We start from the raw sequence: 23,681 nt of genomic DNA, 5'->3' as shown, positions 1-23,681 counted from the left end.
ATTTAGGAAAATAGCTGTCTTGTGATTTAAATGCTTCTCCACTCTTCTAACAATGACTTTAGTTACGAATCTCATTCGTCCTATTTTAAGAGTACATTATAGGTTTCTTCCAAGGTTTAAATGAAATGTCAGAGCGTCATTCATAGAGTTATAACCTCAACACTACTAACAGTGCAATTGTCAAAATAACAAACAATGCAACTTCAAAATTCAAAAATGGAAACCCAACTTTAGTTTGCAACATACGACCAAAATGGAAGAAGGTGCGTCTGAAGACCACATTACACTCATCGTTTATTTTGTTGTTGTTGCCGCTAAAAGATGATAGGGGGCAGGCAGGCGTCGTCTCATATTTCGTCTAAAAACACATATATAACATTCCTCTGTAAAACGGTCATTTCATTTGTAACAACTAGCTTAAATTAGATGTACACTGGAATGATATGTACGTTCCGGTCCAGAAACTATGAACTAAATTGAAACTTTTTATGAACAGCGAGCTGTGTGCTGTGTGCAAATGTGTGTTAAAATGCTCTCTCTTTTAATTCAACCGATGGGTATTTCTTGGTCTATGCGAAGTGGAAGTTTGTATTATATAATATTTGTATTTATTAGATTTACAGTAAGAAGATGAAGTTAAATATTTTGTTTGCAGAAAATTTACCATGTGCATTGAATACATTTTAATTCAAACAAGTAACGAAAATGAGTTGCTCATTGAAAATGTCGACATTTTGTTTGTTTTGTGTGTATATATGCTTGCACAGAGTGAGAGCAACAATGTAGTTAATGGAAAGGCTTTAGAAAATGGTAAGTTTTTCGAAGCAAAATTTTCCTCGAGATTTTATTCTATTTTTTATCTCATTTTATACAAATTATTAACATTATTATTTTGTGAAATTGGAGCACCTGCGTTTCTCTATTATCTACTTTATGTTAACTTATTAGGCAACGAGGAAATGTATCTCAATGAGAGTATTTTTTTAAAATATCAAATTCAAAGAGTTGAGTACGTAATACGGAAATTCTGCCTCAAAAAATAGTTTCCAGATGTTTTATATCATGTTCCTAATGGTAACCATTAGAGTGGAGTGGAACTTTAAGTTGAATGTTGAAGCAAGGTTTATTTTTCTTCCGTAATTTAATATTTTTAATCTAATTAAGAGGCATGGATACTCAGCTGAAAAGCCTACATTTTTCGAGGGGGAAACTACTCGGGTAATTATTTACATACCCTCGAAGTAATTGCCGGATCATCCGTTACCCGAACCGGTAGTTAATAGCAATTGAAAAAATACTAGAAGTTGACTGAAAATACGAGAAAGTGAACGTAAATGAAAGGAAATACGGATAAGTATGATGAACGAAAGAACTACAGTGAACGACATCTCAAATGTCTCACTGTCAAATTTTTCTGAGAAATTTATTGTGTCATTGCAAATTTACAATGACATTCTCTGAAAAAAATGACAGTGAGACATTTGAGATGTCGTTCACTGTAAGCGAATGAAAAAAAAACTTGATCCTCTAACTCGCTGCAGGTTTCCAGTCTTAGCTATTCGGTTTGTAAAATACACTTCATTCGCTAATTGTTTCCTTTCACTTACTTTAAATTTCTCGTATTTTCAGTCAATTTCTTGTAATTCCATCAATTCCCTCAATTTCTAGTATTTTCTTCAACTCTTATTAATTACCGGATACTTCGGCAACTACGAAACTGCAGTAATTTCGACAGTTTTCTTTAAATTTGAAGGAAGTCTTAGAAAATTATCGAGGCAAAGAAAAGTAAAGAAAATTTTTAGAAAATTGTTTCTAAAAAGTAGCAAATCAATAGTAACAGAAAATATCGTTGCAATTATTAGAAATCAATAGGAATTAAAGTGGAAATCCACCAAAACGGAATTAATGCGGTAATTGAAGGAATTAGAAATTGATTTGCCACCCTTTTAGCCAGTGGTTTCCCCCTCGACATTTTTGCGTTTCGTATATTTTTATTTTCGATGATATGTTTTTACCAGAATTCTTTTTGAAAAACGTAAAACCGCAATAACGACCCACCAAAATTGGGTTGTCGTTGGGGTAGGGTAATCACGCACACCACACAAATTCATGGTGTGCGAGATTCACCTCTAAGTGGTGATTCTCGCACAGTCATGACTTTTCGTTACATGTCGTAAAAGGACGCATACTATGATCGCGTGTGCGAGATTCCCCGACACCCTGCTTATTATTCTCAGAGCTGGTGAAACGCAAAAACGTTTTTTTTGGAAGACAACACAATTCGTTATTACGGTGGATATTCGTGAATCGCATTCTGATTAAAGCATATCATCGAAAATAAAATTCGAAAAGCAAAAATGGATGCTAAAATTTAGGTATCCACCCTCTTGCTAGGTATGGATACTTTTCGCTGATATCTTTTTACCAAAAATATTCGTGGAAAAAATATGACTACAAATGTGTTAACTTTCAACAAACGAGCCGTCAGAACAGTCGGAGCGTTCGCTGCGACTGAGCCCCGTACGAACCCGTACATCTATTGCGTACGCGACCCTAGTTCGTCGGTCGCCCTACTCTTACCCTAAACCTACTAACCTAAAATTCTTATGAAATGTGCACGTCTTAAAAATTGCGCATAGCGCAATTACGAAGCCCCGTACGACGTTCCTTTCAACTGTAACCCAAACTTAAAAATTTTTGCAACAATTTATATTAACCTATATTTACCTATAAATAAACATATATAGCTCAAAAGAACTATCTACACCGTTATATAGCTCAATATAGGTGTATATATTTATAAATAGATATCCATATTTGGGATGCTTGAAAAAACCCCACACACATAACCAATCACTTCCCACTGATCAGTAACTTTGTAAGTATCATTTTCACCGATTTCTATTGTTTTTACAAAAATCCAAAATGGCGGCCGACGGCCATTTTGTTAGGAGGTGAAATTAGTACAGCTGCTTTACATTCAATAAAACCTTTCAAACAAAAAAAAATCATGAAATTCGGTCAAAGTTTACTCGATATATTAACAAACGAGCCGTCAGAACAGTCGGAGCGTTTGCTACGACTGAGCCCCGTACGAACCCGTACATCTATTGCGCACGTGACCCTAGTTCGTCCGTAGCCCTACTCTTCCCGCAAACGTCGGTAAAGTAAAATTCTTATGAAATTTGTACGTCTTAAAAATTGCGCATAGCGCAATTACGAAGCCCCGTACGATGTTCCTTTCAAACGTAACACAAATTTCAAATTGACCTACAATTTCCTCAGTCCTATATTAACCTATATTTACCTATAAATAAACAATTTACTGATAAATATGCTAGGATATAGCTCAAAAGAACTATCTACACCGTTATATAGGTCAATATAGCTGTATATATTTATAAATAGATATCCATATTTGGGATGCTTATAAATGTAACTTCGATGAATTTCTGTGTAGCGGCAATCGAAGCTACAAAGGTGATATTGAGCTCAAATGAAAGCCAAAGGATCAAAGGTTTTTTTATATAAATTTTTTTCCAGAATTTTCCGTTTTTCTGGCAGTTTTTCCGAATTTTCATAAAATGATATTTTTAAACTGATGTGAAAGTTAAGTAATTTTTAAAATTGGTTCAAAAAAGTTCCTTTTGCTTCGCTATTATCGTTGCACGTTCAGTTCCCAATGTTTTAACGATAAAAAAGTTTTTGGATGTTCCGCAACTAGGCAACTAATTTGAGTTTTCATCGAAGATTTGGACCCTTTTGCATGGCATTTTTTTTGTGGACATGCTGGACAACATCTAAAAAAAATAAATACAGTTTTTCGATTTAAAAAAGAAAAATTTAAGTTCCCGAAATCTGCTAAAATCTGCAAATTTTCCTGCATGCAGATTACGGGCAGATTGCGCGCAGATTTCGGTCTGTGTGTAAATTTTGTTTCAATAATTACTCCACAGTTCATTTCAACTCTGAAAAGGTTTCCGAGAAACTCTCTGTGAAGTGTGTTGTACCATGTTAAATTTGCAGCAGGGCGCTTCATTATCGGAAAACAGAATTGAAAAATAATTTCTATTGTTGTGTATTGCTATAGGTATTAAGTGGCATTAGCGTTTATGCAATTGGCTCGGCAAAAATAAATAAAAATAAATTTTTCCACGAATATTAATTTTACTTCATTCTACCTTCACAGACATTACTATATTATGAATTTGATATAATCGGAACTAAGGGAGGGTCGACCTGGGGAAAAGTGAACGTTTTGTTGTATATGAAAATGGACATACATGTAAAATCATAGGACCAACGCACTATAATCAGGCACGAGGCAGCACCCTCCAAGAACCGGCAAAGGAACATAGTCATTTATTTCTCTTATTTTCTATGGAACGTCCGTAACGCAGTGGCATTATATTTACCAATATAACATAACATATTACCAATATAAAAATCTGGATGTATATGAGAATTGGACTATACTGCGTCGTGGAGGCCTCTAATTTACATTCTGTTCTTTTATTTGTTCTTGGAGAGCGTTGCCCCAGGATATTTTTTTTTAACGGGCAAAAGTAATTTCAATTCCAATTCTGACTGCTGCGTCGAGTATGCCTCTTATTTCAAATTTGTTCTGGTACCTGTTTATAGTGCGTTGATAGGACATCTTATATCTTCTACTAGTTGAAAAATTCATGATTTTCAGCAACAATCTAGTCAGCAAGCGCAGTGGATTTACATACGAGAATTGCCTCGCTTTGCTCGTAGCTGGTATTGGCATACTCACATCTAGTGCGCAAAACAACCCCATTTACTAACTTATTAGCAAAATAGCTATGTGGTTTCGTCTCATTTCAGTTTTCAAGCTCAAAAAACGTCGTGTGTGACCCGTGATGAAAGCTGAATTCAAGGAATTTATTATACTGATAGAAGGTGGATATATAGCGTGACCTTCATACATTCTTAATCAGAGTGTGCTAAAATTTTAAAAATGTGGATAACCAAAACAGACAGACCGGACTACCATTGCCGATTTGTCTCGCCTAATGTCAAAAATCTCGCGAGGTGTTGATCTCGAATTTCTTGTTCGATATCCACCTTCTATCAGTATATAAATTCATTGGCTGAATTGTTCGGTACTTCGTCGTAGGGGGCCACTTCACTTATACATGCAACAGATCGACACTGTTGAATTGACTCATAGCCAATGTAATGAGGTGTCGATGAAACGCTGAGTGTTCCAGCAATTTAGAATCAACTATTTTCAGTAGGAAAAATTAATGAAAAGTGTGTTTCAGGTGACGCTGAAATTTACGAATTTGATCGAATATCAGCGAAAAACTTTGAGCTACTTTCGACCTCCACTGAGACTGTTTGAGATTTTCTTTGCGTTCATTGAACCGAATTTTCGTACCGTTATATTACAATTATTAAACGTAAAGCTTGTGCAGAATCAGCAACAGATAAACTTCACTAGCTGATCAACAAACATACTCTACTTGTATAATACACAATCAAAACACATTCTAAACAACGAGTTTACTATAGTAATTATGTGATTGCTTTGAATTGTTTTCGATACAAAAAAATATTGTCCTTGTGGCTGTTGCTGATTCTGCATAAGCTTCAGGTTTAATAATTGTAGAATTTCAACTACTACAGATTGTACCAGCAACCAGTTGTCCACTAACTGGACTGGATGTTCTAGGTTCCACTGCCGCCGATTGAACGGACGAAAATCAACTCAGGGTTGACTGATAATATTTCAAAATATCAAAAGTAAATTTTTTAGTAAATTTTGGAAAATTTATTTTCGAAAAACGGCCTTGAGTCAAAGGCACATTTTCTTTGTATTTTCGTAGTAAATAGTGGAACCTAATGAATCAGGGGCGGCAGCAACGCCACCTTTTATCATTTCTCTGTAATGAATACATTTTTGGGGCAGTACGTTTGGAATTTACTGCCTCCCGTTCAGTTCAATCGAAAGGTAAACCAAAATTTTAGAGACTCTTCAGCATTTCAAACGACTTTAATGTGGAATATATAAATCTTCAATTACACAAACCGACCGAAATTCCATCATTTGATATTCATAACAATAATACACAGAGAAAATTCATGAATTAATTCAACACTATCAGGACACCAGAAACTTTCTGCCATACAGTTGAGCCTTCTTCTCAAACATTGGCGATTTGATAGCACTGTCTTTTGCGTAAAACGGATTCATGGAATGCTTAATGTACATTTCGTAGACTTCATTGAAGAAACTCTTGATGCCCTCATCGTTCCGATTGTCATGGACCATAACGAATCGAATCTGGCTGGCCGTGACGAAGGCCGACACAAACCACTGATTGAATTTGTCGATGGATTTCAGATACATTTGATTGGTTTTCCATTTATGTTCGTCCACCAAATCAAGGGCTGCATGGGCAATGAACTGATTCAGATGACGGTGATCCTCTTTCTACGATTTTGAAGGAAAATTTAGTAAACTCGGCAAAATGATTGAGCTTTTCCACGGTCTCACTTTAACTTCCTTATTGCTGCTGACGAATTCCATCTCGAACAATGGATTGTCATTATGACCAACGATAGCAAAATAATAACTGCTAGCCATAGCTCAGGGTTTTGATGGTTTTGCAAAATTACATTTTCAATTTAACATTTTTGTTGACAAAATTAATTTTTTATCTGTCAAGAAAGCCAGAAGAGCCATCTACTTTCAACCACAGACAACATCGCTCTCCGTCTTAAATATTTTTCTATTACAAAATTTCCTGAGCGGGAAAAATTCAAACCGCATTGTCATTGTAAGATAACAGAAAGAATAAAGTAGCTGCTTTCATTGATGGGGTACAATCAACAAATCTCAATTTTAAACATTCACTCTACTCATCGCCTTTATTTATTCAAATGACTTTCGGATAATATCACAATGAAAACTTAGTTAGCTAAAAACAATCAGAAATATAAAAAAAAAATAATAATAATAACAATAATTAAATAAATAAAAACTCATCGCCTATATTAATAGCTGAACAGCGAAAGCATTTATCTCTTTTCACTCTCTTCATTCATCCTCCTCATCCACATTTAGCCGAGTTTCTAAATTGTCTAAATGAAGTATTAATCACTCGGTGGTATAAATCACTATTTTTGAATGGTACGCTTGGATAGCACGAATTTCTATTCTTCATTTCAATGGCTTCATTTTGAAGTCGGTTAATATTTTCAAATTATGTGTGACGACTGATTAATAGATTCACTAAGCCTATCATCGTTGGATGATAGTCAATGCTGAAAAATGATCGTCAAAGTATTCGATAATTGTTACTCAAGAACCAAACCTTTCACTCGGTCACCTACATCAATGACAGTATACTCTATAGGTATGGTCTAATGTCAAAATTTGTATGGACAGACCATACCTGGTTTGTACTTTCATTGACCTACATCACCTCACATCATTAAAATTTTGAAAGGTGTTCAAAGGTAAATTATTATTTATGGCAGCGAGTGATAAATGCCTTTTTAGGCAATGGATGTGTAGATTGTCACTCGAGGCCGTAGGAATTGCATTCAAAATCTTACTCTCAACCATCAACTGTAGATCATTTACGCACGTTAGTAAGGGGGCGTGACGCAAGTGTTTTAACAAAAAAAATTTGAGGACGGCGGAGCATATTTACAGCAACTTTTTGAATTCTCCCCATTATCTCCAACGACCCCCAAACTTAGATATTTGGAATCTAGGCCTCCATACGAGTTCAACGAGCTATCACACGTTACTGCAGCTCGAAATATTAATGTTTGTATGAAAATAAGCAAAATTTCGTATTTTCAGATAACTCAAATTGGCTACGTTAGTTAGTTCATATGAAAAAGGACGGTTTCGTAACTCCTAAACGTTTCTAACGATTTTCCTGAAATTTTGGTTATAGGTCAATCTCGGGCCCTAGATCAAAATAAGATTTTAAAAAATGGGGAGCTAGGACTCCCGGACGTTTCCATACAATGCCATATAACAACGAGTTTTGTGTGTGTGTGTCAGAAGAAATACTTTTTTTTTCCAGCTAGTAATTATGAATTATGATTGGTAAATGTTGGAAAAGTGTTTTGAGGGATTTGGGTTATTTTCGATATAAGTAAGGTGTTCCAAGGTTGGTTCCTAAATTTTGGGATGACAGGTGATTCCTCTGGCTCTGGATTTTACGATGGATTTGGGTTATTATTGATATAAGTGAGGTGTTCCAAGGTTGGTTCCTAAATTTTGGGATGACAGATGATTACTTTGGCATTTCCCAACTTCCATCGGATTTTTCGATTGATTTGGGTTATTTCCGATATAAGTGAGGTGTTCCAAGGTTGGTTCCTAAATTTTGGGATGAGAGATGATTCCTCTGGCACTTCCTAACTTCCATCGGATTTTTTGTTGGAGTTGAGCTGTTGTCGACATGAGTTGCTGACAAAACTAGTTACCCTTACACCTAAAGAACTGATATCCGCCAAAAAACCCTAAAGGGTGAAAGTGTGACGCAAGTCCTTGTTTCTACTTACAAAATAACTGATATCGCTGAGGGTGACGCATTTTGCGCCTCAACGCAAAAGTGTTATCAACAAAAAATTGAACTAAAAAATTTAAGATAGAAAATTTTAGAAAAAAATTGCGTCACAAGTGGCAGATGTTGAGGAAACTACTGTTAGGAAAATAGTTCAAATAGAGAAAAATATGTCCTGAATCATGAATTTTTATGCCACCCACCTGAGTCCATGGGTTACTACATAAGAACAATATTTTCATCGACAACTTAATAAAAACAAATTATTGCATTATTTTAAATTTTGGAGCTTGCCGTTTATATACAAAAATGTACACAAATTGACGACTAATCAGATGGTCAGCCATTTCTCTACGTATTTTTCAGAACCTAGCACATATCAAAGTAATAACGTTTGCATACATACGATACATACCTTCAAACCGATCCGTAGTAACTTGTAATTATCAGTGCCTTGGCCTACCGATGTAAGACTTCAGATACACCTTGAAATGAATTTTTCAAAAATAACGTAATGAGCGGTCAATTTGAGTATATTGAAACAAGCCATCGACTTTGAACGAGGGATTTTGAGCCGCCGTCTATTGTTCGTTCTTTTTTTCACAGGATTATTAATTTAGTATACTCAAATGGCAGCTCTTCTTCGACGTAAAAGTTTGTGTTAAGTAAAACACAACGAAATTAATCTGAGATTACGTTTCAAAGTATGAAAGTGTAGATACTGTAGGTATATTCTAAAGATGATGTAAAGCCTTATGCATATCGTTTTATGGCAACACTGAACGATAATATGTTGGTCACACTGAAAACACATTTTCTGGTTGGGTTTTGTTATGTTGGTTATGTTCCACCCTGTTCCACTAAACGTCACTCAAAAAACCATCAAAACACAGCAGCAGACACAAAAGATTTGAATAACCGAAAAAGGGCCTTTTCCTTTCTATTTGAGTTCTTGAAAGTAATAAATGTGAATAGATCATTCAGAGTGAGTTTATTGACAGGTAAAGGATCTGCAATCGAAGTAAAATAATCGTTTTATCCCAACAGAAAACGGATTACGATGAAAAATACTCGGATGAGTTAGAAGCAGAACTCTACTCTCATATTCACCACGACAAACCTGAAACCATCCAGTCGAACAGTTACCAGACACAACGTTGTAAACAACAACAATAGCAACAACCATAAAATGAATAAGAAAGCAGCGTCAACGAAAAATCGTAACATACCAAAACGTTTCACTCCTTACACGTCTTATTTATCACAAGTTGATTCACAGCCAATAGACTCGCCTAACGTTCGATTGAACGATAATTTAACAGAAACCGTTAAAGCGCCAGATGAAGGTCGACCGAATCCGTTCAATCGAGCCGAAGAGAAAATGAAACGTTTTCAGCAAATGGAAGCGAAAAAAGCCCATGCCAACAAGGTTCGTGAAGGGATAAGACTCAGAAAAGAAGACTTCGTCAACGTAAAGCAGAAACTTGAGATCATTGAAACAACAGCGAAACCTGTATCTGTACCAGAGTCCGATTCAGATGACGAAGTCTACATTTATCCACCGGAAGAGCCAACCGTCATTAGCAGTGAGGATGAGGATGAAACAAATGTTCCGGTGGAAAAGGAACCAGAACCGATCGACAATTTGCACGACGGTTGCGATGCCATCAATGTAGGTTGCGTTAAGCGCCTTAGTCGCCATGATGATCCGTTCGGTGACATTGACGTTGCCCGTTTGAATACAATCATATCAGCGAACCCGTCGAGGAATCTGCCGCCAGTCAACAAGACAGCTGACCATTTTGCCAAACCACAGCGAGCCAATCGAAATTCGTTGAAGCGGTCGCACGATGTGTCAGAAACAGATTTCGCTGCTACTGATGTATATGAATCGGAAAGTTCAGATCTGTCGGAAAGTAATGCACCGAAAGGTCGAAAAGTGGCCACCGTCTTATCTGAATCGGAAGGCAGTGACGTAGACACGTCAAAACGGTCGAAACGTATGCGCAAACGACGAAAGTCCGGAAGTAATCGAGGTTCCGACTGCATCAGCTCGGATGATAGTCCTGATGATAGTGATGATGAGGGCGAAGCGTATTTAGAGCCCGAGAAGACTAATCGACCGTATTACTTACATCGTGGTGAGGGAGTTTTCAACGCAGTTACCAAGTACTCGAAACGTGTCACCAGTCGCCGGAATGACCAGAATCGAGATGGTAACTTGGAAGCGGTTGATTCAAGTGAAGATTCGGAAACGAACGGGGTTGAGGAGGAACAAGAAAACGGAAATTGGGTCGAAAAAATTACAACTGAAAATGTTACTGGAACCTTGCGTGAGAGTGAAAATGTTGATCGTGATGTGGTGATGAAGGAACTCATCGAACCAGATTCTGCGGTTGTTAATAAAGAAAATCCGAACGAAATTTCTTTAAACAAGCTCCGAGACGAAATCATCTTGCATGTTACAGACGCTAGCGATAAGTCAACACATCTTGTCCATGACTCGGACTCAAACTGTAGTTTCGGGGAATCCAAGTTAAAAGGGAAAGAACAAGACCGACATGATGCTATTGAATCACCAGACTACATTCCCTTGCCACCGCACATTGACTCATCAGACTTAGCAGCAGCTTCCGATGTAGCACTATCGTCAGCACGATGCACGCCGTCGAACTCTTCAAAAATATTTCTCTCGGAGCAAAATGCACGATTATTGCTGTTAACCGATGCGGGTAGTAAATTTCTTAGTGATGCGTCTATTACACATCAAGTGAAAGTACGAATGGATTGGGAAAACCTTCGAAATGTTCTGGTGGTCGTTGGTTCGAAGTCCAATCAAAATAAATTTCACGCCGATTTGATTCGATTCTCGGTGAAAATGTGCAAGAAGACGATGCACGTCAAAAATGACATATTTAAACAGATTCCGAAAAGTAAAATGGCCCTGATTCTATTCATCCGCGAACAATTTGCCTTGCTGGAGCAACCATTGGGCAACGTTAAGGAGCTGTACAGAGACATGAAGAGAAACGAGAATTTGAAGAGTAAAAATGGCACGATAGATGCCGACCGTGCAAGAAAAAACCTCAATATAATTTTGATGGGTCGAGCTGGCCTTAGAGACGGACGGTTACATTTGGCTGGGCTGGAGTGCAATCTGAAATGCTTGTTGAATAACAACAAGGATATGATGACCACAGAAACACTGGAAGAAATCTACCAACATTATCGATACGTTTTTTCAGCGTTCGAACATGACGACTACCCGAACCTAATATCAGAATATGAGGAAGTGATACGATCAAAGACCGTTCCCCCATTGAATATCGACAAAAATTTGTTGGAAATCAAAATTTCCGTCAAAGACGATGCAAACGTCGACTTAAACCGGGCTAAGCAAAAAATGATGCGGACAAACAATGACACCGAATCCCAGAATGAAAATCAAGAATCGACCGATGATGGGCCAGCAACGGTTGATGCGATTTCGGTGTCGGAAACGAAAAAATCAACTACAAAAACTGTGAAACAGGACCAAAGAACGCTGAAACAAGAGTCCAAGGCAAACAACGGACAAACAGAAACAGTCGAATCGGATGGCCTAGCTGAAAACTCATCGAACCTGAATCAAAACGCTGTTTGGTCATTGAAATGCAAGGATATTGTCGAACAATGTCGTCGGAAGTACTTTAAATCGAGTAGGGTTGTGGACAAATTGAACACGATCTTGGAAAAGGCTTCCCGCAATGAGCTCAGTTATGCAGATTATAAAAATTTGGAAATAATAGTGAACACCTTAAACGGCACTATTGACTGATTAAATAAACTATTCGAAATTACGATAAATAAAAGCAAATATGTCTTGACGTTTCCTTACAGTGACAAACACTCTAAATGTCCGTGTTTATCTAAATCTCTTATTTCTCCATAACGAATAGAGAAATGAGAGAAGTAACAGAATAAGAAATTTAGAAAAAGACGGACATTTAGAGAGTTTATCACTGTGTACAAATACCTCTACGGTTGGTTGACTAGGCGAATAGATAAGAAAAAGATGTTAGTTAGGGATGGGAGACCTTTTATATTATCGATAATATCAATCAAAACAATTTATCGATAATTGATATATCAAATCGTTATCGATAATTTGATAATTATCGATAATTATCGAATTATCGATAATTTGTTAATTATCGAAATATCGATAATTATCAAAATATCGATAATTATCAAAATATCGATATTTCGATAATTATCAAATTTTGATATTTCTGAAAATAATTGATAATCATAAAGTTATGTTACTGTGAAGAAATTGAAAACTGTTCTAAGCAACTTTTCGAGATCTCTGTCTAATTTATCATCATCCTAATGGAAAGATGGAAGAGTTACAGCTGAAAACTGCATGCATTTGTATTGATTTATCTAAATATTCATATTCATAGTAGCTATCAAAATATCGATTTTTCGATAATTATCAAAATATCGATATTTTGATAATTATCGAGATATCGATATTTTGATAATTATCGAGATATCGATATTTTGATAATTATCGAAATATCAATTATTATCGATTATCGATATTATTTTTGATAATTTTCGATAGAAAAATTTATCGATAATCGATTATCGATAATCGATAATTATCGATTATCAATATCAATATCGCCCATCCCTAGTTAGTATGTTATGACGAAATTTACTAGTTTATTCCATTTGAGCAGTATCATCTGCCACCCTGACACAATTTTTTTGGTCTTTTTGGTTTTTCTAAAATTTTCAGGGAAAATTATCTGTTGATGAAACGTTTGCGTACTCGCACAGACCACAGAATGCGTCACCCTCAGCGATATCAGTTATTTTGTAAGGAAGATAAAGGACTTGCGTCACATTTACCTTTTAAGGGTTTTTTTTACGGGTATTTACTTACTTACTTTACCGGCACTACAACCCATTAAGGGTCTTGGCCTTCTCCAACCGGACCTATCCGCGGCTAACGTGTGACACCCATTGTTTGAAGATTTGATAGGACTGCATCGCACCATCTGGCCTTTGGTTGACCTGCACTTCTCTTCCCTTCAGGTTTGGTTCTCAATATTTTCTTCGCGATAAGATTTTCCTCCACCCGTTCCACATGACCGAGCCACCGAAGTCTATTCAGTTTGATGATCCTGACTATGTCTAACTCTCCATAAAGCTGTTTTAGCTCAAAGTTGTATCGTCTGTGCCATCTGTTTTGATTCGGATCCAGAATCGGTCCGAATATTGTACGCAGGACTTTCCTTTCAAACGTGAGTAACGTCTGTTCTTCTCTTTGTGTCATGCACCACGACTCCGAGCCGTATGTTACAACCGGTCTTATTACCGATCTGTACAATGACTTGTCACTTTGAAACTCTGCTAACCGACTTGGACCTGAGGATGTTCAACAGACTATAATAACTTCGGTTTCCTAAAGTTATCCGCCGTTTGATTTCGTCCATGATGCTGTTGTCGGTATTTAGCTGAGAACCCAGGTACACAAATTCGTTCACCACCTTGAAAGTGTGTGCGTTGATTTGTTCATTCTGCTCGCGCGGTCAATTCGAATGAGTGATGATCATGTATTCCGTTTTTGTGTCATTCACCTTTAACCCGAGGTCTGAACTTTTCCTCTCCAAGGCCACAAAGTTTTCTTTAACAACTTCCATATTTATGTCGATTATATCCAGGTCGTCTGCGAAACCGAGTATTTGACTGGATTTGGTGAAAATGGTGCTGCTGGTGTCTGTCTGGGTGGCCCTCACTGCTGCTTCAAGAATCCGATTGAAAAGCATCGTTGCGAGAGGATCTCCTTGGCGTAGGCCTTCCTCAGTGTCAAACGATTCTGACAGTTTGTTTCGAATCCTTACACGGCTGTTAGCTCCTTCTAACCTCATTTTGTCGATCAGTTTTTCGGGGATGCCAAACTCGGTTATTACTTTCCACAGTTTCTTTCTGATCACACTGTCGTATGCTGCGTTGAATTGGTATTACTGGTATTTATCTACCCAATATTATATCGATGCTCTCAGCTCAGTCTTTAGTCACGAAAAATTAATCTTTCGCTGGCTTTTTTGTATGCAACTCGGTAAAAAATGTGTTTGTAGCCACACGATCAACATCCACACATCTAATGCCCAGTGATAGATTTTATAAGCCGAGATAGTTCACGTCACGATAATTGTTGACATATAGTGTCAATATCCTCACGCAAATCAAATTTTAATGTAGCAGCATCCGGTCCGGTCTCTTGGTAGTTTTGTGGAACGGGATCCGACAGGTCAGATTCAAGTCATGAAAAATTACCTCAATTGTTGGCAATCGATCGAATTGAGTATATGATTCGTAGTCAAGCGCAGGCGAACGTTTCCAAACTTAAAACTCTTGAAGTGATCAATTTCGGTTCAATCGGACCGATAAGCCCTTGAATGCATTTACTGCCGTAGCACCGATATCTTCATTCTTCAACTAAGAGCAAGTGTGATTAGATTAGATAGATTAGAGCTTTTCGAAGGTCTTCAATTGAGAATCAGGAACCCAAATCAAAGATTCTTTGTTCCTTAATCCTTGAGCTTACTATTTTTATCAAGGAAATTTCCCTGTTTTCAATAAGAAGTCGTTAAGGCACTTGCCATCCTCATCTTGGAGTTAATAATACCCGAAGGTTCGAAAACTGAAATTTGTATAGAGTGGACAATCTTTGAGGATATGTGTGTGTACATCAGTCTCAGGTGCCAGACCACAAGAACAGGGTTGATGGAGCAAACTATTCTGTGGAGATGATCGTTCAGCTTGCAGCGGTTCTTGATCGCACCAACTACTCGACTTATCTCCGACCTCGTAAGTTTAAGGAGTGTACTCCAGGATTTCGACACAACTGGTCGGAATAGCTTGGTATGAATTCCTCCTTGACAGGCCATAGTCGTTGATTGTCTCGACCATTCGGAACGAAAGTTTTCCTGGCTTTGGCCCTAGCTTTGGCTCCGGTCCTATAAAGTCACTGTCTGATCCTAGATTGGCGAGCTCGTCTGTCTTCTCACTACCAGGAATCCCGCTGTACCCTTGAACCCGTACTACGGTCTCTTTGACGACACACGGATATGTACACCAGTCTCAGCGACCTGTTCTGTGGAGATGATCGACGATCTTTGATCGTCAGGCTTGCAGTGGTTCGTGAACTACTCACCACATTTCCGATCTATTAAGTTTAAGGAATGATGATGATTCCAGGATTTCGACACAACTGGACAAGCAAGAGCGATTGACTGACTTATTGTACTACTAAATTTGATCTGTTGTGGCTACGCCTCTTGTTAGGGTTGAGGTGATTTTTCATGATCAGAATTTTACCGGTTCGGTCGATCTTCTGTTGACGATGTCAGACTCTCCGTCGGCGAGTAAAACTAAAACTTTTTTTGTCAATTAGTTCTTTTAGTTTGTTTGAATTTAACTCTTTTATTTACAGAAACGTTTTAATCAAAAATTCTATCAAAAATCCATTCTGTTTTTCTACTACAAAATATAAACTATTTTCTCATCCATTTCACAAATTCACCCAGTTAAATATTCTGTTGATTTTTCTGCATTATCCATCAAAACTGTCAACTTAAATAACTCTTTGTATTTGTTTCAAATTAATCAGTGAAATGAAAATAATTTCTTTTCATTTTTCGTTGATCATCAGGGCTATTAGCAACATGTTTACGTTCTACAAATGAAAAAGATGGAAAAAACGGTCTCTGTCCTGTAAACAGGTAAATTATATGCACATTAAAATACGAGTGGTTTTTCATTTCATCGGCTTGCACACACGGTTATACACACAACAAAATGAAATAAATTAAATTAATAAAAAAAAGATGAAAAAAAAAGAGTTACAGATCCATTCTAGGCCGAAACTGTAACCTGAGCGGAGGATCTTTGAATCGCCATCTCGTTATGTATACGAATTTCAGTGTATGATCTTTGCCGAGAAGTTCATCATTGCACAATATATCGACCTATAGATCAACCACAAATCAAATCAGTCAGTGAAAACAACCCCAGAACCCCAATCTCACCTCTTTGTACTTGTCCATGCCATTTAATACTTTCTTTGCCACGAATTTCTTCAAATGCGTTATGGTCGCCTGAGAGCTACACCGAATGAATCGTCGACTCAACGCATTTATGTTGTTCTTGCACTCCAGACACACGTTCACCTGTTCGTCTTGACGGTGATAATCCGAGTCGACGTGACTATCGTTAAATGTGTCATCGTCATGGTTTTGCGGTATGTCTTTCGGACACGGCATGTTACGGCTTTTGTAAAAATCTCTTTCGCGTTTCGTTTCGTCTGTGGGAACGAGACCGAACGATCAGAATGGGAAGCGATTAGAGCGATGGCAACTTACTTTCTTGTAGATTAGGAACCAATTTGTACACAATGTCTTGCATCGTTCTGTCGAAACTGATGTAATTCAATGGATGAGACTGATGTATAACGCTATCACATGCCGGGCACGTACTATTGTCTTCCAAGTGTTTTACTAAACAACTTTTGCAAACTGTAACAAGTGGTACGAATTAGTCATATATGCCAACCGAATGGTACATTCCCAGCAATGGGTCTTTTGAGCCAGCACACGCTCTCTCTATATGGCTTTTTGTGTCATATACTTACATGTATGCAAGCATTCGGTTACTGTTGTTGCATCTATAAAATACCCACGACAAATTTTACACGTTATGTGTTTATTTAAGGTCTTTAGTTGTATCTTGCGCTCCATTTGGATCGACTTGTGCGATTAAAAAAACATGGAAATGAATTGAAATGGGTTTATAATATAATCAACAAAACTAAATCACTTGACACACTTGACACGACATAAAACAAATCATTTCTGAGTGTTCTTGTTTTGTTGTCGCTGTTCAGTTGGTATGCTCGGTACGAACATTTCGTTTTGTACCAGATGCACTAGTACATACGTGCGACCGGTACTTTTAACTGTTCACACCAAGGCCAAGGTTATTATACCATGTTGTGAATATTCAGTGAAATTTTGCATTGATAATGCCCAGCATGTTTACCTTAAACTGGATTAGTTATTGACGTTTGTGTCTTGGACGATTGATTTTACGTAATGTCGTGAGTTGTAGCCCCAACGAAGCATGAAATAGTAATAATATGAAGCAAAATTAACCTCAAAATATTCAATAATCTGAGCCGTTGTGACAGCGATTCGTAGTGTTGTCTAATGTTTTGAAAATTGGTAGGTTCAAGCCTGCGAAAAAATAGAAAATTTTGGAAAGTCCAAGGGAAAGTCTCACGAATCAAAAAGTTTCGATTTAAAGGCCACGAATCAACGCACTTCAAGCAAAAGTGCTTCGAGTGACAGCTGCCAAATATAGTACTATTTGACACACTGTCCAGTTTCAGTACTCTATTTAGAGTATCACTCATGCTTGAAGTTCGATTCTGTAAGATAATGTAAAATCTGCTCATAGATGTGATGGTGGATTTTTGATTTTTTTTTTGCGATGAAGTAACTTAAATGCGTACAGTCCGTACAGTCACTGTGATACAATGTGTTCAGCCTTGCCAAGTTTTAAGTGCTTGTCTATGATATTTTGGCGCAAAATTTGAATTTACTAAGGCGCCAAAATAACATAAACTGGAAACACTTAGAGGGATTCTTCTGAAAAACAGAAGACCGAAATCGGACGTATTTTCTATTCGAATTTTGTATACGTGCCCAGTAAGGTATTCGAGCCCAGAAGCACAAACCACTTTCAAAAAAATTCTTAAAAGCTTGTGTGGCTAGCTTGTGTGTGAGGTGATCAAAAACCGAAAACTTGCACTTTTCTTACAAAAATTTCTCCAGTTACACGAGCCGTACATGGTCGTGTGGGGTGTCATTAGAAAGATAATTGCATGTACTTCCGGGGCAAATAGGGTCTTTTTGGGTTTAAAATTCATCCACACTGAGATATGTACAGTTGACGTTTTCAGCAGAAAAAAGACTGAAAACTTACACTTTTCTTACAGAAATTTCTCGAGCTACACGAAACGTACATGGTCGTGTGGGGTGTCATTGAAAAGGTAATTAATTGCATGTACTCTCATGTTTTTTTATTATTTCTATGACCCAAAATCTATTTCTGAAAAATTAAAACCATTAAAGGAGCCGAAACCTTTGCAAAATGTGTAAATTTACGCATTTTTCAAGGGTTTTTCCAAGTGGCTACAGTTATGATTCACAAACCAATTTTTCCTTTAAAGGTAACACATTTTTGCATGATTTAATGGTTTTATTTTTTCAGAGAAATCATCAAAAAACGAATATTTTTGCACACAATGTAGGCTAGAAAGTTTCGAGGGGTGAGCTCTCTTAACAGTTTTGGATGTTTGTGTGTAACAGTGGTAACAGTTGAAGCAAATTCATACTGAAATTTCACTGCCTCTGACTGTAGCAAACTTTTTTTTTCTATTATAGAAGGGTAAAATGTTGATATAGTGATTCAGGTGCGGTTACTCGAAAATTTGCAAATGTTGATTTTTCGCAACCGGAAGATGAATGATTTGAAAACTTTAAATTCGCTTTTTGTTAACCTCAGACGAGAATTTTTTTTGTAGAAGCTCCACTCCCAATCCGAGATCCATCGACCACCCCTACTGTCTTCAAAATACTGACATGACATCGAGTACTAATAGATTTGAAAACTATTCTAATAATGTGCTTGCTGACTATTCGCATATTCTCATATCACCAAAAATTCTGTCGAAATTTTTTCCAAGCGTGAAAAGCGTCTATTGTTTCTCAACTTTATCTTAGTTTTCTAACAAATGACGTAAAGACTCGTGTTATACCTATAGCCAAAAAATTGCACATACAAGGAAAACGTAAGATAGGCAAAATGAAATCAGTTGAAATTAAGCACATTCGATGGTAAATGTTTTAGTTCAATTTCTTCATTCTGATAATTTACATCGGAAGAGGTGTGAGTAAAATTCAAATTTATCGAAAAACTAATTGTCGCTTTACGTCGAAAATAAAATGGGAGGTACGTTCATATCAGTACAAAATTGCGAAATTGCGAAAATAATATTTTATGCTTGGATACACATGATTCTAATTTTATTTAATGCAATTTAACTGTACTTCGCTGTGAATCATCATTGGTGAATTAAAGTGGAACCACAATTCGTATCAATTAAAATTGTCAAAGTAAATCGGCATATCTTTCAAAATGATAAGAGTTTGAGTGGGAAAACTTACAGTCGTGTCGAATTTCAGTAATAAATAGAGATTTTTGACAGATTTAGCATAATAGCTCACAGTAGATCATTGCTTCGGTCTCAAAATGAATATTTTAAACTTTTTGTTTTGAATGGACTTGAACCGTATAACCTGCAAGCTTAGCACTCACTGAAGCCTGGATATGAAAATCGAAAATCTTTATCTGAAATCAGAAAATCCGGTCACACGATTTTTAGCTAAAGAGAGTCTGTTTATATTTTTTTTTGGTAATACTGTTCTCTATATCATTTGCTGCAATTTTGCAGAAAGTATAATTGTATTACAAAGTATGTTAGGGTGGTTCAAATTTCCCTGAAGGCGAAGAAGAAATCGTAAATTGCTAATGAAAAACGAACAAAAGTGTTTAAATGTTTAAAGACGTAAATTTTGTGTTTCTATGTATTTCTTACAGTTTCAAAGCAATCTAAACAAGAAAACAAAAGAAAAAAAAATTGACCCAAAAAGTGGGTCTAAAAATCCTATGCAAAACCATGGATTTTTCTCATGAAAAATTAATGTGGCGCCTACACTTTGTAAAATACAATTATACTTTCTCCGGCAAAATAGTAGCAAATGATATAGAGAACAATATTACCAAAATTTTTTTTTATTTTGGAACATATTTAAGAAATTATTTAACTTTAACCTTAAATTTAAAACATCAATTTGAAGAAAAGTAGCAAAACTCTTAAACGATTTGGAATATTCGGAAAATCTAACTACGCCATAAAAAACTTTGAACCTTTACCTTTAAAATGAGCTACCACACGTGTCTCTTCGTTTCACACAGCCCTGTCAATAATTCGACAAAGACACCTCTGCATTTAAACTTTGGGGAGGGGAAGGGTGAGGTGAAATTTCTTGTCTTTAATTCAGAAAACTATTTCGTAGATGTCCACAACAACCTCCAATCACTCGTTTGTCGGAACTCGCTCGGTAAATGTTCCTTAACAAAATTTGCGTTATCGACTACACTATTACCCACCTTAATAGAGTTTGCGCAAATGACGTATAATTTACAAGTCAACTTATAAGTTGGAAATTATAAGTAATCTTCCAGAACGTCTTGTATGAAGATCTAACTTAAAATTTCCAACTTATAAGTTGACTTCTAAACTGTACGTCATTTGCGCAAACTCTCCAATATTTGTTATATCATGAAAGATAGAGGTTCTGAAGTAAGGTTGCTCATAACACTAAACATCTCAAATATTACTTGATGCCAAGAGTGGTGATTTTCATTTTTCTCGAAAAACGTCAAGTAAAATTGATTCACAGTGGCGAAACGTTTCCTCGATACTTCACTTCTCAATGGGATAAATTAGACATCAAAAAGTTTTTTTTCGTCAATTATATAGGCTTGCACCGTTGCTTCTCTAAAATTTTTCGAGTTTTCCGAGGTAGCTTCCGAAGTGAAAGGTCGGAATTCGAAATCACTTAATAAAAATATTTAAATCATCACACCCTAATTCTCAACGGGGAGTTGAGAGCCAGGCTTTAAACTTTAGGGAGGTGACGCAAATTGTGATATACCAATACGTTGAAACACCACTTTCCACACTGAAAATGTACCACGCCACACAAATTCGATTTTTTGGTGAATAACTTGTGCGTTCCCACGTAACTAGTAAAATGGCGATCTGCGTGACGTGATGCACGATGAAGTTTTTGCAGCCTTTATTGAGAGAGTTTATTAAGTTATATGGAAAGGGTTTTTTCTACTTCGGCATCTTCTCGGATCGATAAACTCCTCACAAGAAATAAAGTTCCATTGATACGCAATGTACCATTTGCAGAACTTATCGAGTAAAGTGACTTACGTAATGGTTGGGACATTGTAATTTTGACTAATGAGATTATAGCACACTAGCCGAGACTACTTGTTGTAGTAGAAATGTCCAAGAAAAGACAAAGGACGCCATAGTAAAGTATTTGATTCTGGTTAAAACATACCTATGATAGAAGTTGAGTTTAAAATTTTCCTTTGTTCCTTACTTACAATCTGACTAACTATTTAGTGGATTTAAGATATTCCCTGACTCATTGAGACTTGGTGCGGTTTAATCGTTTCTGTTTGTTTGTTTTTTTTACTCAATTTCGCAATGATCTATTTTTCTCAGAAAATTATATATTCTTATCAAAACAAAAACTAGCGCAAAAAATATACTTTATCGTAATCTCAGTCTCTTATCTATCAATAAAATATGGTAGGCACCATTGACAATGCATTTTGAGATTTAAATTTCATTTTACTGGATAAGATGCTCGAGAAAAAATTTGTTATCGCATGTACGAAGCAAGGACAGATTTAGAAATATTACATGAATACAAAAATGATAACAGTCCGCTAGTAGTTGAACTCTTCTTTCTTGTTGTGTGTCATCATCGGCCTCGTCATTGACAAATTATATGGTCATGCAATGTTAGGTTGATTATCGCCCTCTGCTCAATTTCTACTTTGAAGTGATACTACCGATTAATTGTTACGTAAATTTCCGTCACTCTTGTCCAGATTCACCGCCAAAATATGGATTTCTGCCGAGTGTGTATAGCTCAGACCCAGACAAATATTCTGGGTTTGCCTTGTCGTATGGAATGCCGATTCCATATCAAGAACCATTACAATCCCCTACACCAGAGTCACTACCAACCACTCCATACCCATTAGTGAATCCTTTTCAGAATTTAACAACTGAAACCGAATCGAATGAGCCTTTAGATATTGGGGCTCCTAGAACTTTTACCGGCGGTAAGCTACTTCCACAATATTTTTTTTGTCCTGTCTCTTTAGTGATCGTTGCTCATTGTTGTGGCTATGGATTACTTTGTAACGACAATTTCTGCTAATCCTCTCATTATTCAGCATGACACTAACCCTCATTAACTGAACCATTAACACTACCAGGACTAACTTCTTCTGTTGGTTTTTGTTCATTTAAATCTAACTCCACCACTTTTATCCCAACCATTTAACTCATTTCATTTCAACTCGAAAGGATATTCATGGCAAATTATTGGACCCGAATCCAGTTTTCCCTATACGTCTGCAGTTCGTGCCGGCCGCGATGCAGACGGTTCGCCGATATTTGTTGGTCGTGCATTCCATGAAGGAGACATGGTCCCCGCCAAAGTTCATCCGGATAAACGTATTGCATACATCAGCTATCAGGGAGAGGAGATAGCGAAAGACGAATACGAAGTATTACGTTCCGGTGAATTTGTATGGGAGTTTGCTTGCAACGGTGAGATTCCGATTGGTGCAATTGTAATTGGTAAAACTGCTGATGGCGAAGATCTATATTCAGCACGATGCTTATATCGAGGAACGCAAACGCCCGGAAAGGTGATTTTTACTTGAGTGATTTTCTGTTGGAATTTTACATTAATTTAAAAAAAAACTTATTAGTTGCATCCATCTCACGGCTGCTTATATATTCCGTTTGGTGGCGAAGAAGTTGCGATTCAAGAGTACGAAGTTTTGGTATTGAAATAAATTTTGGGATTGAGTTCGAGTTGGGATTAATAAAGAAAATTTGTGCCATCAATTCGACAGAATTTTAATCATCACAGAACATGCGGTTGCTAGGAATCTCGCGCCGCGTCATTCACAATACTTCACATTTTGACAGATTTTGTATAAGGAAGATGTCACTTTGTGAGTTATTGTGAACGACGCGGCGCGAGATTCCCTAACACCGAACATGCGTGTCTCACAGACTCAAGTATTGTATCCATATCTTCTCGGGCCTATTTTACGGAATTTCTTTCCCGAAATTACTTGAAATTCCCGAATTATGGCTTCCCTTATACACCTTCCAAAGGT

At 36.9% G+C, this 23,681-nt stretch overlaps 4 protein-coding genes and 1 long non-coding RNA gene across 6 annotated transcripts; 3 read left to right on the top strand and 2 right to left on the bottom strand.

The window, feature by feature from the left end:
• Positions 1-1,334: 1,334 nt before the first annotated feature.
• LOC119071338 lies at positions 1,335-1,730 on the top strand. Its single transcript, XR_005086613.1, has 2 exons — positions 1,335-1,377; positions 1,504-1,730. It is a non-coding gene; the product is annotated as an uncharacterized LOC119071338 (long non-coding RNA).
• Positions 1,731-5,988: 4,258 nt separating this feature from the next.
• On the bottom strand, positions 5,989-6,710 carry LOC119071299 (probable trafficking protein particle complex subunit 2). Its single transcript, XM_037176177.1, has 2 exons — positions 6,524-6,710; positions 5,989-6,460 (listed from the first exon to the last, which is right to left on the bottom strand). Exons 1-2 carry the CDS (start codon positions 6,611-6,613, stop codon positions 6,128-6,130), a joined length of 423 nt encoding a protein of 140 aa, XP_037032072.1. The 5' UTR covers positions 6,614-6,710; the 3' UTR covers positions 5,989-6,127.
• A 2,705-nt stretch (positions 6,711-9,415) lies between these two features.
• On the top strand, positions 9,416-12,429 carry LOC119070968. 2 transcript variants are annotated; one of them, XM_037175554.1, is made up of 3 exons: positions 9,416-9,540; positions 9,603-9,775; positions 9,835-12,429. In XM_037175554.1, the coding sequence occupies exon 3, from the start codon at positions 9,937-9,939 to the stop codon at positions 12,370-12,372; it is 2,436 nt and encodes an 811-aa protein (XP_037031449.1). In that variant the 5' UTR covers positions 9,416-9,540; positions 9,603-9,775; positions 9,835-9,936; the 3' UTR covers positions 12,373-12,429. The 2 variants fall into 2 exon arrangements, with proteins under 2 accessions (XP_037031449.1, XP_037031440.1); XM_037175545.1 differs by having other exon boundaries at positions 9,603-12,429.
• A 3,560-nt stretch (positions 12,430-15,989) lies between these two features.
• LOC119071213 (polycomb group RING finger protein 3) lies at positions 15,990-17,476 on the bottom strand. The gene is made up of 4 exons (XM_037176018.1): positions 17,242-17,476; positions 16,973-17,125; positions 16,640-16,914; positions 15,990-16,579 (listed from the first exon to the last, which is right to left on the bottom strand). The coding sequence occupies exons 1-4, from the start codon at positions 17,345-17,347 to the stop codon at positions 16,454-16,456; spliced, it is 660 nt and encodes a 219-aa protein (XP_037031913.1). The 5' UTR covers positions 17,348-17,476; the 3' UTR covers positions 15,990-16,453.
• A 2,010-nt stretch (positions 17,477-19,486) lies between these two features.
• Positions 19,487-23,403, top strand: LOC119071207. Its single transcript, XM_037176003.1, has 4 exons — positions 19,487-19,622; positions 22,371-22,607; positions 22,855-23,201; positions 23,265-23,403. The coding sequence occupies exons 1-4, from the start codon at positions 19,616-19,618 to the stop codon at positions 23,349-23,351; spliced, it is 678 nt and encodes a 225-aa protein (XP_037031898.1). The 5' UTR covers positions 19,487-19,615; the 3' UTR covers positions 23,352-23,403.
• Positions 23,404-23,681: the final 278 nt, after the last annotated feature.

This window comes from Bradysia coprophila, chromosome II (assembly GCF_014529535.1).
Source record: "Bradysia coprophila strain Holo2 chromosome II, BU_Bcop_v1, whole genome shotgun sequence".
In the NCBI taxonomy this organism is placed as follows: Eukaryota; Metazoa; Arthropoda; class Insecta; order Diptera; family Sciaridae; genus Bradysia; species Bradysia coprophila.
This window is presented reverse-complemented; position numbering and strand designations above follow the sequence as displayed.